The sequence below is a fragment of the Phyllobates terribilis genome, unplaced genomic scaffold (genome assembly GCF_046119375.1).
Source record: "Phyllobates terribilis strain yellow unplaced genomic scaffold, ASM4611937v1 Scaffold_3__8_contigs__length_932513732, whole genome shotgun sequence".
In the NCBI taxonomy this organism is placed as follows: domain Eukaryota; kingdom Metazoa; phylum Chordata; class Amphibia; order Anura; family Dendrobatidae; genus Phyllobates; species Phyllobates terribilis.
The window spans coordinates 653,120,179-653,137,567 of record NW_027362763.1 but is presented as its reverse complement, the minus strand read 5'-3'; the positions used below and the strand labels follow the sequence as shown (position 1 = coordinate 653,137,567).

Here is a 17,389-nt window from a genome sequence, read left to right as displayed (position 1 = left end):
AGATCTGCGCTCACTATTCTACTGTTACATTCTGTCTTATCCTCCGGTCACCTCCAGAGCTGCAGTCACTATATTGCTGTTATATTGTGTCTTATCCTCCAGTCACCTCCAGAGCTGCAGTCACTACTCTGCTGTTACATTATGTCATCCTCCAGTCACCTCCAAAGCTGCAGTCACTACATTGCTGTTATATTGTGTCTTATCCTCCAGTCACCTCCAGAGCTTCGCTCACTATTCTGCTGTTACATCATGTCTTATCCTCCAGTCCCCTCCAGAGCTGCAGTCACTATTCTGCTGTACATCACACCTTATCCTCCAGTCACCTCCAGAGCTTCTCTCACTATCCTGCTGTTACATCGTGTCTTATCCTCCAGTCACCTCCAGAGCTGCATTCACTATTCTGCTCTTACATTGTCTTATCCTCCAGTCACTTCCAAAGCTGCAGTCACTACATTCCTGTTGTATTGTGTCTTATCCTTCAGTCACCTCCAGAGCGTCGCTCCCTACTCTCCTGTTATATTGTGTCTTATCCTCCAGTCACCTCCAGAGCTGCAGTCACTATTCTGCTGTTACATCGTGTCTTATCCTCCAGACACCTCCAGAGCTGCACTCACTATTCTGCTCTTACATCGTGTCTTATCCTCCTGTCACCTCCAGAGCTGCAGTCACTACTCTGCTGTTACATCATGTCTAATCCTCCTGTCACCTCCAGAGCTGCAATCATTATTCTGCTGTTACATCATGTCTTATCCGCCAGTCACCTCCAGACCTGCTGTCACTATTCTGCTGTTACATCATGTCTTATCCTCCAGTCACCTCCAGAGCTGCAGTCACCATTCTTCTGTACATCACACCATATCCTCCAGTCACCTCCAGAGCTGCACCACTATTCTCCTGTTACATCGTGTCTTATCCTCCAGTCACATCCAGAGCTGCAGTCACTATTCTGCTGCTACATCACACCTTATCCTCCAGTCACCTCCAGAGCTGCAGTCACTATTCTGCTGTTACATTGTGTCTTATCCTGCAGTCACCTCCAGAGCTGCACTCACTATTCTGCTGTCACATCATGTCTCATCCTCCAGTCACCTCCAGAGCTGCAGTCACTATTCTGCTGTTACATTCTGTCTCATCTTCTAGTCACCTCCAGAGCTTCACTCACTATTCTACTGTCACATTGTGTCTTATCCTCCAGTCACCTCCAGAGCTGCACTCACTATACTTCTGTCACATTGCGTCTTATCCTCCACTCACCTCCAGAGCTGCACTCACTATTCTGCTTTTACATCATGTCTTATCCTCCAGTCACCTCCAGAGCTGCACTCACTATTCTGCTGTTACATCATGTCTTATCCTCCAGTCACCTCCAGAGCTGCAGTCACCATTCTTCTGTACATCACACCATATCCTCCAGTCACCTCCAGAGCTGCACCACTATTCTCCTGTTACATCGTCTCTTATCCTCCAGTCACATCCAGAGCTGCAGTCACTATTCTGCTGCTACATCACACCTTATCCTCCAGTCACCTCCAGAGCTGCAGTCACTATTCTGCTGTTACATTGTGTCTTATCCTGCAGTCACCTCCAGAGCTGCACTCACTATTCTGCTGTCACATCATGTCTCATCCTCCAGTCACCTCCAGAGCTGCAGTCACTATTCTGCTGTTACATTCTGTCTCATCTTCTAGTCACCTCCAGAGCTTCACTCACTATTCTGCTGTTATATCCTGTCTTATCCTCCAGTCACCTCCAGAGCTGCAGTCACTATTCTACTGTCACATTGCGTCTTATCCTCCACTCACCTCCAGAGCTGCACTCACTATTCTGCTTTTACATCATGTCTTATCCTCCAGTCACCTCCAGAGCTGCAGTCTCTATTCTGCTGTTACATCATGTCTTATCCTCCAGTCACCTCCAGAGCTGCAGTCTCTATTCTGCTGTTACATCACGTCTTATCCTCCAGTCAACTCCAGAGCAGCAGTCACTATTCTGCTGTAACATCATGTCTTATCCTCCAGTCACCTCCAGAGCTGCAGTCACTATTCTGCTGTTATATCCTGTCTTATCCTCCAGTCACCTCCAGAGCTGCAGTCACTATTCTGCAGTTACATTGTCTTATCCTCCAGTCACCTCCAATGCTGCAGTCACTACATTGCTGTTACATTGTGTCTTATCCTCCAGTCACCTCCAGAGCTGCGCTCACTATTCTACTGTTACATTCTGTCTTATCCTCCAGTCACCTCCAGAGCTGCGGTCACTATATTCCTGTTATATTGTATCTTCGTCTCCAGTCACCTACAGAGCTGCACTCACTATTCTGCTGTCACATCGTGTCTTATCCTCCAGTCACCTCCAAAGTTGCAGTCACTATTCTGCTGTTACATTGTCATCCTCCAGTCACCTCCAAAGCTGCAGTCACTACATTGCTGTTATATTGTGTCTTATCCTCCAGTCACCTCCAGAGCTTCGCTCACTATTCTGCTGTTACATCATGTCTTATCCTCCAGTCCCCTCCAGAGCTGCAGTCACTATTCTGCTGTACATCACACCTTATCCTTCAGTCACCTCCAGAGCTTCGCTCACTATCCTGCTGTTACATCGTGTCTTATCCTCCAGTCACCTCCAGAGCTGCATTCACTATTCTGCTCTTACATTGTCTTATCCTCCAGTCACTTCCAAAGCTGCAGTCACTACATTGCTGTTATATTGTGTCTTATCCTTCAGTCACCTCCAGAGCTGCAGTCACTATTCTGCTGTTACATCGTGTCTTATCCTCCAGACACCTCCAGAGCTGCACTCGCTATTCTGCTCTTACATCGTGTCTTATCCTCCTGTCACCTCCAGAGCTGCAGTCACTACTCTGCTGTTACATCATGTCTAATCCTCCTGTCACCTCCAGAGCTGCAATCATTATTCTGCTGTTACATCATGTCTTATCCTCCAGTCACCTCCAGACCTGCAGTCACTATTCTGCTGTTACATCATGTCTTATCCTCCAGTCACCTCCAGAGCTGCAGTCACTATTCTGCTGTACATCACACCATATCCTCCAGTCACCTCCAGAGCTGCACCACTATTCTCCTGTTACATCGTGTCTTATCCTCCAGTCACATCCAGAGCTGCAGTCATTATTCTGCTGCTACATCACACCTTATCCTCCAGTCACCTCCAGAGCTGCAGTCACTATTCTGCTGTTACATTGTGTCTTATCCTGCAGTCACCTCCAGAGCTGCACTCACTATTCTGCTGTCACATTGTGTCTTATCCTCCAGTCACCTCCAGAGCTGCAGTCACTATTCTGCTGTTACATCATGTCTCATCCTCCAGTCACCTCCAGAGCTGCAGTCACTATTCTGCTGTTACATTCTGTCTCATCTTCCAGTCACCTCCAGAGCTTCACTCACTATTCTACTGTCACATTGTGTCTTATCCTCCAGTCACCTCCAGAGCTGCACTCACTATTCTGCTGTTACATTAGGTCTTATCCTCCAGTCACCTCCAGAGCTGCACTCACTATTCTGCTGTCACATTGTGTCTTATCCTCCAGTCACCTCAAGAGCTGCACTCACTATACTGCTGTCACATTGCATCTTATCCTCCAGTCACCTCCAAAGCTGCAGTCACTATTCTGCTGTTACATCATGTCTTATCCTCCAGTCACCTTCAGAGCTGCAGTCACTATTCTGCTGTATATCACACCTTATCCTCCAGTTACCTCCAGAGCTGCACTTACTATTCTGCTGTGACATTCTGTTTTATCCTCCAGAGCTGCACTCACTATTCTGCTGTCACATTGTGTCTTATCCTCCAGTCACCTCCAGATCTGCAGTCACTACTCTGCTGTTATATTGTGTCTTATCCTCCAGTCACCTCCAGAGCTGCAGTCTCTATTCTGCTGTTACATCATGTCTTATCCTCCAGTCACCTCCAGAGCAGCAGTCTCTATTCTGCTGTTACATCATGTCTTATCCTCCAGTCACCTCCAGAGCTGCAGTCTCTATTCTGCTGTTACATCACGTCTTATCCTCCAGTCAACTCCAGAGCAGCAGTCACTATTCTGCTGTAACATCATGTCTTATCCTCCAGTCACCTCCAGAGCTGCAGTCACTATTCTGCTGTTACATCATGTCTTATACTCCAGTCACCCCCAGAGCTGCAGTCACTATTCTGCTGTTATATCCTGTCTTATCCTCCAGTCACCTCCAGAGCTGCAGTCACTATTCTGCAGTTACATTGTCTTATCCTCCAGTCACCTCCAGAGCTGCGCTCACTATTCTACTGTTACATTCTGTCTTATCCTCCAGTCACCTCCAGAGCTGCGGTCACTATATTGCTGTTATATTGTATCTTCGTCTCCAGTCACCTACAGAGCTGCACTCACTATTCTGCTGTCACATCGTGTCTTATCCTCCAGTCACCTCCAAAGTTGCAGTCACTATTTTGCTGTTACATTATGTCATCCTCCAGTCACCTCCAAAGCTGCAGTCACTACATTGCTGTTATATTGTGTCTTATCCTCCAGTCACCTCCAGAGCTTCGCTCACTATTCTGCTGTTACATCATGTCTTATCCTCCAGTCCCCTCCAGAGCTGCAGTCAGTATTCTGCTGTACATCACACCTTATCCTCCAGTCACCTCCAGAGCTTCGCTCACTATCCTGCTGTTACATCGTGTCTTATCCTCCAGTCACCTCCAGAGCTGCATTCACTATTCTGCTCTTACATTGTCTTATCCTCCAGTCACTTCCAAAGCTGCAGTCACTACATTGCTGTTATATTGTGTCTTATCCTTCAGTCACCTCCAGAGCGTCGCTCCCTACTCTCCTGTTATATCGTGTCTTATCCTCCAGTCACCTCCAGAGCTGCAGTCACTATTCTGCTGTTACATCGTGTCTTATCCTCCAGACACCTCCAGAGCTGCACTCGCTATTCTGCTCTTACATCGTGTCTTATCCTCCTTTCACCTCCAGAGCTGCAGTCACTACTCTGCTGTTACATCATGTCTAATCCTCCTGTCACCTCCAGAGCTGCAATCATTATTCTGCTGTTACATCATGTCTTATCCTCCAGTCACCTCCAGACCTATAGTCACTATTCTGCTGTTACATCATGTCTTCTCCTCCAGTCACCTCCAGAGCTGCAGTCACCATTCTTCTGTACATCACACCATATCCTCCAGTCACCTCCAGAGCTGCACCACTATTCTCCTGTTACATCGTGTCTTATCCTCCAGTCACATCCAGAGCTGCAGTCACTATTCTGCTGCTACATCACACCTTATCCTCCAGTCACCTCCAGAGCTGCAGTCACTATTCTGCTGTTACATTGTGTCTTATCCTCCAGTCACCTCCAGAGCTGCAGTCACTATTCTGCTGTTACATCATGTCTTATCCTCCAGTCACCTCCAGAGCTGCAGTCTCTATTCTGCTGTTACATCACGTCTTATCCTCCAGTCAACTCCACAGCAGCAGTCACTATTCTGCTGTTATATCCTGTCTTATCCTCCAGTCACCTCCAGAGCTGCAGTCACTATTCTGCAGTTACATTGTCTTATCCTCCAGTCACCTCCAATGCTGCAGTCACTACATTGCTGTTACATTGTGTCTTATCCTCCAGTCACCTCCAGATCTGCGCTCACTATTCTACTGTTACATTCTGTCTTATCCTCCGGTCACCTCCAGAGCTGCAGTCACTATATTGCTGTTATATTGTGTCTTATCCTCCAGTCACCTCCAGAGCTGCAGTCACTACTCTGCTGTTACATTATGTCATCCTCCAGTCACCTCCAAAGCTGCAGTCACTACATTGCTGTTATATTGTGTCTTATCCTCCAGTCACCTCCAGAGCTTCGCTCACTATTCTGCTGTTACATCATGTCTTATCCTCCAGTCCCCTCCAGAGCTGCAGTCACTATTCTGCTGTACATCACACCTTATCCTCCAGTCACCTCCAGAGCTTCGCTCACTATCCTGCTGTTACATCGTGTCTTATCCTCCAGTCACCTCCAGAGCTGCATTCACTATTCTGCTCTTACATTGTCTTATCCTCCAGTCACTTCCAAAGCTGCAGTCACTACATTCCTGTTGTATTGTGTCTTATCCTTCAGTCACCTCCAGAGCGTCGCTCCCTACTCTCCTGTTATATCGTGTCTTATCCTCCAGTCACCTCCAGAGCTGCAGTCACTATTCTGCTGTTACATCGTGTCTTATCCTCCAGACACCTCCAGAGCTGCACTCACTATTCTGCTCTTACATCGTGTCTTATCCTCCTGTCACCTCCAGAGCTGCAGTCACTACTCTGCTGTTACATCATGTCTAATCCTCCTGTCACCTCCAGAGCTGCAATCATTATTCTGCTGTTACATCATGTCTTATCCGCCAGTCACCTCCAGAGCTGCAGTCACCATTCTTCTGTACATCACACCATATCCTCCAGTCACCTCCAGAGCTGCACCACTATTCTCCTGTTACATCGTGTCTTATCCTCCAGTCACATCCAGAGCTGCAGTCACTATTCTGCTGCTACATCACACCTTATCCTCCAGTCACCTCCAGAGCTGCAGTCACTATTCTGCTGTTACATTGTGTCTTATCCTCCAGTCACCTCCAGAGCTGCACTCACTATACTGCTGTCACATTGCGTCTTATCCTCCACTCACCTCCAGAGCTGCACTCACTATTCTGCTGTTACATCATGTCTTATCCTCCAGTCACCTCCAGAGCTGCAGTCACCATTCTTCTGTACATCACACCATATCCTCCAGTCACCTCCAGAGCTGCACCACTATTCTCCTGTTACATCGTGTCTTATCCTCCAGTCACATCCAGAGCTGCAGTCACTATTCTGCTGCTACATCACACCTTATCCTCCAGTCACCTCCAGAGCTGCAGTCACTATTCTGCTGTTACATTGTGTCTTATCCTGCAGTCACCTCCAGAGCTGCACTCACTATTCTGTTGTCACATCATGTCTCATCCTCCAGTCACCTCCAGAGCTGCAGTCACTATTCTGCTGTTACATTCTGTCTCATCTTCTAGTCACCTCCAGAGCTTCACTCACTATTCTGCTGTTATATCCTGTCTTATCCTCCAGTCACCTCCAGAGCTGCAGTCACTATTCTACTGTCACATTGTGTCTTATCCTCCAGTCACCTCCAGAGCTGCACTCACTATACTGCTGTCACATTGCGTCTTATCCTCCACTCACCTCCAGAGCTGCACTCACTATTCTGCTTTTACATCATGTCTTATCCTCCAGTCACCTCCAGAGCTGCAGTCTCTATTCTGCTGTTACATCATGTCTTATCCTCCAGTCACCTCCAGAGCTGCAGTCTCTATTCTGCTGTTACATCACGTCTTATCCTCCAGTCAACTCCAGAGCAGCAGTCACTATTCTGCTGTAACATCATGTCTTATCCTCCAGTCACCTCCAGAGCTGCAGTCACTATTCTGCTGTTATATCCTGTCTTATCCTCCAGTCACCTCCAGAGCTGCAGTCACTATTCTGCAGTTACATTGTCTTATCCTCCAGTCACCTCCAATGCTGCAGTCACTACATTGCTGTTACATTGTGTCTTATCCTCCAGTCACCTCCAGAGCTGCGCTCACTATTCTACTGTTACATTCTGTCTTATCCTCCAGTCACCTCCAGAGCTGCGGTCACTATGTTCCTGTTATATTGTATCTTCGTCTCCAGTCACCTACAGAGCTGCACTCACTATTCTGCTGTCACATCGTGTCTTATACTCCAGTCACCTCCAAAGTTGCAGTCACTATTCTGCTGTTACATTGTCATCCTCCAGTCACCTCCAAAGCTGCAGTCACTACATTGCTGTTATATTGTGTCTTATCCTCCAGTCACCTCCAGAGCTTCGCTCACTATTCTGCTGTTACATCATGTCATATCCTCCAGTCCCCTCCAGAGCTGCAGTCACTACATTGCTGTTATATTATGTCTTATCCTTCAGTCACCTCCAGAGCTGCAGTCACTATTCTGCTGTACATCACACCTTATCCTTCAGTCACCTCCAGAGCTTCGCTCACTATTCTGCTCTTACATTGTCTTATCCTCCAGTCACTTCCAAAGCTGCAGTCACTACATTGCTGTTATATTATGTCTTATCCTTCAGTCACCTCCAGAGCTGCAGTCACTATTCTGCTGTTACATCGTGTCTTATCCTCCAGACACCTCCAGAGCTGCACTCGCTATTCTGCTCTTACATCGTGTCTTATCCTCCTGTCACCTCCAGAGCTGCAGTCACTACTCTGCTGTTACATCATGTCTAATCCTCCTGTCACCTCCAGAGCTGCAATCATTATTCTGCTGTTACATCATGTCTTATCCTCCAGTCACCTCCAGACCTGCAGTCACTATTCTGCTGTTACATCATGTCTTATCCTCCAGTCACCTCCAGAGCTGCAGTCATTATTCTGCTGTTACATCACACCATATCCTCCAGTCACCTCCAGAGCTGCACCACTATTCTCCTGTTACATCGTGTCTTATCCTCCAGTCACATCCAGAGCTGCAGTCATTATTCTGCTGCTACATCACACCTTATCCTCCAGTCACCTCCAGAGCTGCAGTCACTATTCTGCTGTTACATTGTGTCTTATCCTGCAGTCACCTCCAGAGCTGCACTCACTATTCTGCTGTCACATTGTGTCTTATCCTCCAGTCACCTCCAGAGCTGCAGTCACTATTCTGCTGTTACATCATGTCTCATCCTCCAGTCACCTCCAGAGCTGCAGTCACTATTCTGCTGTTACATTCTGTCTCATCTTCCAGTCACCTCCAGAGCTTCACTCACTATTCTACTGTCACATTGTGTCTTATCCTCCAGTCACCTCCAGAGCTGCACTCACTATACTGCTGTCACATTGCGTCTTATCCTCCAGTCACCTCCAGAGCTGCACTCACTATTCTGCTTTTACATCATGTCTTATCCTCCAGTCACCTCCAGAGCTGCACTCACTATTCTGCTGTTACATTAGGTCTTATCCTCCAGTCACCTCCAGAGCTGCACTCACTATTCTGCTGTCACATTGTGTCTTATCCTCCAGTCACCTCAAGAGCTGCACTCACTATACTGCTGTCACATTGCATCTTATCCTCCAGTCACCTCCAAAGCTGCAGTCACTATTCTGCTGTTACATCATGTCTTATCCTCCAGTCACCTTCAGAGCTGCAGTCACTATTCTGCTGTATATCACACCTTATCCTCCAGTTACCTCCAGAGCTGCACTCACTATTCTGCTGTCACATTGTGTCTTATCCTCCAGTCACCTCCAGATCTGCAGTCACTACTCTGCTGTTATATTGTGTCTTATCCTCCAGTCACCTCCAGAGCTGCAGTCTCTATTCTGCTGTTACATCATGTCTTATCCTCCAGTCACCTCCAGAGCAGCAGTCTCTATTCTGCTGTTACATCATGTCTTATCCTCCAGTCACCTCCAGAGCTGCAGTCTCTATTCTGCTGTTACATCACGTCTTATCCTCCAGTCAACTCCAGAGCAGCAGTCACTATTCTGCTGTAACATCATGTCTTATCCTCCAGTCACCTCCAGAGCTGCAGTCACTATTCTGCTGTTACATCATGTCTTATACTCCAGTCACCCCCAGAGCTGCAGTCACTATTCTGCTGTTATATCCTGTCTTATCCTCCAGTCACCTCCAGAGCTGCAGTCACTATTCTGCAGTTACATTGTCTTATCCTCCAGTCACCTCCAATGCTGCAGTCACTACATTGCTGTTACATTGTGTCTTATCCTCCAGTCACCTCCAGAGCTGCGCTCACTATTCTACTGTTACATTCTGTCTTATCCTCCAGTCACCTCCAGAGCTGCGGTCACTATATTGCTGTTATATTGTATCTTCGTCTCCAGTCACCTACAGAGCTGCACTCACTATTCTGCTGTCACATCGTGTCTTATCCTCCAGTCACCTCCAAAGTTGCAGTCACTATTTTGCTGTTACATTATGTCATCCTCCAGTCACCTCCAAAGCTGCAGTCACTACATTGCTGTTATATTGTGTCTTATCCTCCAGTCACCTCCAGAGCTTCGCTCACTATTCTGCTGTTACATCATGTCTTATCCTCCAGTCCCCTCCAGAGCTGCAGTCACTATTCTGCTGTACATCACACCTTATCCTCCAGTCACCTCCAGAGCTGCACCAATATTCTGCTGTTACATCGTGTCTTATCCTCCAGACACCTCCAGAGCTGCACTCGCTATTCTGCTCTTACATCGTGTCTTATCCTCCTTTCACCTCCAGAGCTGCAGTCACTACTCTGCTGTTACATCATGTCTTCTCCTCCAGTCACCTCCAGAGCTGCAGTCACCATTCTTCTGTACATCACACCATATCCTCCAGTCACCTCCAGAGCTGCACCACTATTCTCCTGTTACATCGTGTCTTATCTTCCAGTCACATCCAGAGCTGCAGTCACTATTCTGCTGCTACATCACACCTTATCCTCCAGTCACCTCCAGAGCTGCAGTCACTATTCTGCTGTTACATTGTGTCTTATCCTGCAGTCACCTCCAGAGCTGCAGTCACTATTCTGCTGTCACATTGTGTCTTATCCTCCAGAGCTGCAGTCACTATTCTGCTGTTACATCATGTCTCATCCTCCAGAGCTGCAGTCACTATTCTGCTGTTACATTCTGTCTCATCTTCCAGTCACCTCCAGAGCTTCACTCACTATTCTACTGTCACATTGTGTCTTATCCTCCAGTCACCTCCAGAGCTGCACTCACTATTCTGCTGTTACATCATGTCTTATCCTCCAGTCACCTCCAGAGCTGCAGTCTCTATTCTGCTGTTACATCATGTCTTATCCTCCAGTCACCTCCAGAGCTGCAGTCTCTATTCTGCTGTAACATCATGTCTTATCCTCCAGTCACCTCCAGAGCTGCAGTCACTATTCTGCTGTAACATCATGTCTTATCCTCCAGTCACCTCCAGAGCTGCAGTCACTATTCTGCAGTTACATTGTCTTATCCTCCAGTCACCTCCAATGCTGCAGTCACTACATTGCTGTTACATTGTGTCTTATCCTCCAGTCACCTCCAGAGCTGCGCTCACTATTCTACTGTTACATTCTGTCTTATCCTCCAGTCACCTCCAGAGCTGCGGTCACTATATTGCTGTTATATTGTATCTTCGTCTCCAGTCACCTACAGAGCTGCACTCACTATTCTGCTGTCACATCGTGTCTTATCCTCCAGTCACCTCCAAAGTTGCAGTCACTATTCTGCTGTTACATTATGTCATCCTCCAGTCACCTCCAAAGCTGCACTCACTATTCTGCTGTTACATCATGTCTTATCCTCCAGTCACCTCCAGAGCTGCAGTCTCTATTCTGCTGTTACATCATGTCTTATCCTCCAGTCACCTCCAGAGCTGCAGTCTCTATTCTGCTGTTACATCACGTCTTATCCTCCAGTCAACTCCAGAGCAGCAGTCACTATTCTGCTGTAACATCATGTCTTATCCTCCAGTCACCTCCAGAGCTGCAGTCACTATTCTGCTGTAACATCATGTCTTATCCTCCAGTCACCTCCAGAGCTGCAGTCACTATTCTGCAGTTACATTGTCTTATCCTCCAGTCACCTCCAATGCTGCAGTCACTACATTGCTGTTACATTGTGTCTTATCCTCCAGTCACCTCCAGAGCTGCGCTCACTATTCTACTGTTACATTCTGTCTTATCCTCCAGTCACCTCCAGAGCTGCGGTCACTATATTGCTGTTATATTGTATCTTCGTCTCCAGTCACCTACAGAGCTGCACTCACTATTCTGCTGTCACATCGTGTCTTATCCTCCAGTCACCTCCAAAGTTGCAGTCACTATTCTGCTGTTACATTATGTCATCCTCCAGTCACCTCCAAAGCTGCAGTCACTACATTGCTGTTATATTGTGTCTTATCCTCCAGTCACCTCCAGAGCTTCGCTCACTATTCTGCTGTTACATCATGTCTTATCCTCCAGTCCCCTCCAGAGCTGCAGTCACTATTCTGCTGTACATCACACCTTATCCTCCAGTCACCTCCAGAGCTTCGCTCACTATCCTGCTGTTACATCGTGTCTTATCCTCCAGTCACCTCCAGAGCTGCATTCACTATTCTGCTCTTACATTGTCTTATCCTCCAGTCACTTCCAAAGCTGCAGTCACTACATTGCTGTTATATTGTGTCTTATCCTTCAGTCACCTCCAGAGCGTCGCTCCCTACTCTCCTGTTATATCGTGTCTTATCCTCCAGTCACCTCCAGAGCTGCAGTCACTATTCTGCTGTTACATCGTGTCTTATCCTCCAGACACCTCCAGAGCTGCACTCGCTATTCTGCTCTTACATCGTGTCTTATCCTCCTGTCACCTCCAGAGCTGCAGTCACTACTCTGCTGTTACATCATGTCTAATCCTCCTGTCACCTCCAGAGCTGCAATAATTATTCTGCTGTTACATCATGTCTTATCCTCCAGTCACCTCCAGACCTGCAGTCACTATTCTGCTGTTACATCATGTCTTCTCCTCCAGTCACCTCCAGAGCTGCAGTCACCATTCTTCTGTACATCACACCATATCCTCCAGTCACCTCCAGAGCTGCACCACTATTCTCCTGTTACATCGTGTCTTATCCTCCAGTCACATCCAGAGCTGCAGTCATTATTCTGCTGCTACATCACACCTTATCCTGCAGTCACCTCCAGAGCTGCAGTCACTATTCTGCTGTTACATTGTGTCTTATCCTCCAGTCACCTCCAGAGCTGCAGTCACTATTCTGCTGTTACATCATGTCTCATCCTCCAGTCACCTCCAGAGCTGCAGTCACTATTCTGCTGTTACATTCTGTCTCATCTTTCAGTCACCTCCAGAGCTTCACTCACTATTCTACTGTCACATTGTGTCTTATCCTCCAGTCACCTCCAGAGCTGCACTCACTATACTGCTGTCACATTGCGTCTTATCCTCCACTCACCTCCAGAGCTGCACTCACTATTCTGCTTTTACATCATGTCTTATCCTCCAGTCACCTCCAGAGCAGCACTCACTATTCTGCTGTTACATTAGGTCTTATCCTCCAGTCACCTCCAGAGCTGCACTCACTATTCTGCTGTCACATTGTGTCTTATCCTCCAGTCACCTCCAGAGCTGCACTCACTATACTGCTGTCACATTGCGTCTTATCCTCCAGTCACCTCCAAAGCTGTAGTCACTATTCTGCTGTTACATCATGTCTTATCCTCCAGTCACCTTCAGAGCTGCAGTCACTATTCTGCTGTACATCACACCTTATCCTCCAGTCACCTCCAGATCTGCAGTCACTACTCTGCTGTTATATTGTGTCTTATCCTCCAGTCACCTCCAAAGCTGCAGTCACTATTCTGCTGTTATATCCTGTCTTATCCTCCAGTCACCTCCAGAGCTGCAGTTACTATTCTGCTGTTACATCATGTCTCATCCTCCAGTCACCTCCAGAGCTGCAGTCACTTTTCTGCTGTTTTATCATGTCTTATCCTCCAGTCACCTTCAGAGCTGCAATTACTATACTGTTGTTACATCATGTCTCATCCTCCAGTCACCTCCAGAGCTGCACTCACTATTCTGCTGTTATATCGTGTCTTATCCTCCAGTCTCCCCCAGAGCTGCAGTCACTATTCTGCTGTTACATCATGTCTCATCCTCCAGTCATCTCTAGAGCTGCAGTCACTATTCTGCTGGTACATCATGTCTTATCCTCCAGTCACCTCCAGAGCTGCAGTCACTATTCTGCTGTTACATTGTGTCTTATCCTCCAATCACCTCCAGAGCTGCAGTCAGTATTCTCCTGTTACATCACACCTTTCCTGCAGTCACCTCCAAAGCTGCAGTCACTATTGTGATGTTACATCGTGTCTTATCCTCCAGTCACCTCCAGAGCTATAGGATAGTACTGAACGCGGGATAGTACTGAGCAGTGGGATAGTGCTCAGCAGCAAGATAGTACTGATCAGCAGGATAGTACTGAGCAGCGGGATAGTGCTGAGTAGCAAGATAGTACTGAGCAGCGGGATAGTGCTGAGTAGCAAGATAGTACTGAACAGCAGGATAGTACTGAGCAGTAGGATAGTGCTGAGCAGGGAGATAGTGTTCAGCAGCAAGATAGTACTGAGCAGCGGGATAGTACTGAGCAGCAAGATAGTACTGAGCAGCGGGATAGTACTGAGCAGCGGGATAGTGCTGAACAGCAGGATAGTACTGAGCAGAGGGATAGTGCTGAGCAGGGGGATAGTGCTCAGCAGCAAGATAGTGCTCAGCAGCAAGATAGTACTGAGCAACGGAATAGTACTGAGCAGTGGGATAGTACTGAGCAGCAGGATAGTGCTGAGCAGCAAGATAGTGCTGAGCAGCAAGATAGTGCTGAGCAGCAAGATAGTACTGAGCAGCGGGATAGTACTGAGCAGCCCGATAGTACTGAGCAGTTGGATAGTACTGAGCAGGGGGATAGTGCTGAGCAGCAAGATAGTACTGAGCAGCAGGATAGTGCTGAGCAGTGGGATAGTGCTGTGCAGCAAGATAACACTGAGCAACAGGGTAGTACTGAGCAGCGGGATAGTACTGAGCAGCAGAATAGCGCTGAGCACCCAGATAGTACTGAGCAACAGGATAGTACTGAGCAGCGGGATAGTACTGAGCAGCAGGATAGTACTGAGCAGCGGGATAGTACTGACCAGGGGGATAGTGCTGAGCAGTTGGATAGTACTGAGCAGGGGGATAGTACTGAGCAGGGGGATAGTACTGAGCAGCAGGATAGTACTGAGCAGCAGGATAGTTCTGAGCAGTTGGATAGTACTGAGCAGGGGGATAGTGCTGAGTAGCGGGATAGTGCTGAGCAGCGGGATAGTACTGAACAGGGGGATAGTGCTGAGCATCAGGATAGTACTGAGCAGCGGGATAGTGCTGAGCAGTGGGATAGTGCTGAGCAGCAGGATAGTACTGAGCAGGGGGATAGTACTGAGCAGCGGGATAGTGCTGAGCAGCAGGATAGTATTGAGCAGCGGGATAGTACTGAGCATCTGGTCTCAGTCACTCCTAGAGACTGTTTACCCATTGGCTAAAACCTGACAAACACTGAGTCGACCATTTGATGGAGTGACCTGTACCTCCCTCTACATATAGTGCTGTGCAAAAGTATGTACGCCCTGGAGTAACATTAACGTAAAGACCTGATATGGTCAGGACACGGCTCCGTGATGTGAGCACACAAATACTAGAATGCAAAAAGCATCCTGTGCAAAATTTTACTTTCCAAAACTTGAGAATGATCAGGGCCGGTGCCAGCAGCTGGCGAATATGGACCAGAGCTTTGGCCTATGGCACCTGAGTCTGGCTACCTCGGACTGGAGACATTTAACCTCTTAAATGCTGCTGACAATCGTGCAATAATCCCCTCCTTTGCCCATCACCCTCTCCCCACAATGTGATCGTGGGGTGAGGAAAGAAAATAAAAAAGAGACTACTGGGATTTGCCCAAGACCCCAAGTAGCCTGGAGCCGGCCCTGGTGGGAGCGCCCACACCCATGAGAATATCGACGGGTTCTGGCCAAACTTCACCGAACACCTGCCGATAAAACTCAGATGTGACCCCCGAGCCTCTCAGGGAGATCCCCACTGTCATGTAAGCAGCTTTCAGGACTGAACATTGCTGACCTATCTTTAAAGGGATTTTCCACTTTCAACAAAGTGAACTCCAAAAGCTTGGAGGCCTGTAAAATATCAAAGCCAGATGGTCCTCACCCTCCCCTGGGTCCAGTCCTGGCCCTCCGGCGCTGCTATGGTCTATGTTTTGGCTGCAGCAGTGACATCACATCGACAGCACAAATCACCACTGCAGCCAATCGCAGAGCTCAGTGACTCTGCTGATGTAGATGACAAGCTCAGTGATTGGCTGCAGTGGTCATGTGAGCTGTTTTGTTGCGAAAAAAACAAGGACCGAAGCAGCGGTGGAGCAACGGCGCTGGAGCTGAGAAGGGAGAGAACCATCTGGTCTGCAAGCGTTATCAATTCCACTTTGCTGAACGTGAACATTCCCTTTAAGCCCCTGACAATGGTCCGGGCTCCTCGGTGTGGTGAGGGTCCCACAGACCGGGCTCTATCAGTCGCACCCGGACCTCAGATCTGCAGAGTAGACCCCCAGAAGAACAATGTGCAGACAATTAATTATTATTTATCCTCTCAATAAACTTTCTTGGAACAGTAAAGACTTTCGCAAGTGGCTAAAAGTATAAGCGGAGAGCCGGGATGGTTTGGGATTAACACAGACGTCAATGTTCTAGGACTCATGTCCCTATAGAGATCACTGGAGATGAGGTGGGGGCTGGACGGAGACCAGAATACCGGGGGATTGGCCTTTCAGGAGTCAGGGAGAGCTGGGTGACCTCGCGGGAGGAACCTCGTAGATAAAGAGTCATAGAGGCTGTGGGATCAGGGAGAGGGGATCACAGACCTGTCATGTTCCTCGCTGATTGTCGCAGGTCCTGGAGGAGGATGGGAGCATCTCGCTGTTATCAGCTGCAGCTTCAGCACAGTGTTTCTGTGTGCACGATAAACACACTGCGCTGGTAACTGACTGCACAGCGAGGTGCGGCCGAACAACGTACACCACCGATGTCAGCCCTGCCCTGCAGATAAATCATCCCCACTGATACGCTACCTGCACCGATACACTGTAACAAACAGGACAGGGGGAGACTTGTGATGCAGAACTGTGCTCCTCACAGAGGACTGTACACACTGGCCAGAAAGCTGGGGCTCATCCGGAGGATACCTGGAAAGATAATAGACTTGTAAGGAATGAATGGCTCTGTTTATTAACAGTGGTCTAGGTAATTCTGTCTGCAGCCACCACTAGAGGGAGCTCCCTGTATACAGAGATACATAATGAGATTTTGTCTGCAGCCACCACTAGGGGGAGCTCCCTGTATACAAAGATACATGATAAGATTATGTCTGCAGCCACCACTAGGGGGAGCTCCCTGTATACAGAGATAGATGATAAGATTCTGTCTGCAGCCACCATTAGGAGGAGCTCCCTGTATACAGAGATACATGATAAGATTCTGTCTACAGTCACCACTAGAGGGAGCTCCCTGTATACAGAGATACATGATAAGATTCTGTCTACACTCACCACTAGGTGGAGCTCTCTGTATACAGAGATAAATGATAAGATTCTGTCTGCAAACACCACTAGGGGGAGCTCCCTGTATACAGAGATACATAATAAGATTCTGTCTACAGTCACCACTAGTGGGAGCTCTCTGTATACAGAGATACATGATAAGATCTTGTTTACAGTCACCACTAGGGGGAGCTCCCTGTATACAGAGACACATGATAAGATCC

General features: G+C 47.9%; 1 protein-coding gene across 2 annotated transcripts in view; it reads right to left on the bottom strand.

Annotated features, from left to right (window-relative positions):
• Nucleotides 1-16,636, bottom strand: part of LOC141257286 (uncharacterized) — a 122,742-nt gene extending 106,106 nt beyond the window's left edge. For both annotated transcript variants that reach the window (XR_012318045.1, XM_073671681.1), the window contains exon 1: nucleotides 16,491-16,636. Coding sequence is in view for 1 of the 2 variants with exons in the window: in XM_073671681.1 (XP_073527782.1) it covers nucleotides 16,491-16,497 (7 nt within the window). In the remaining variant the exon portion in view is untranslated. The remainder of the gene's footprint in view (nucleotides 1-16,490) is intronic.
• Nucleotides 16,637-17,389: the final 753 nt, after the last annotated feature.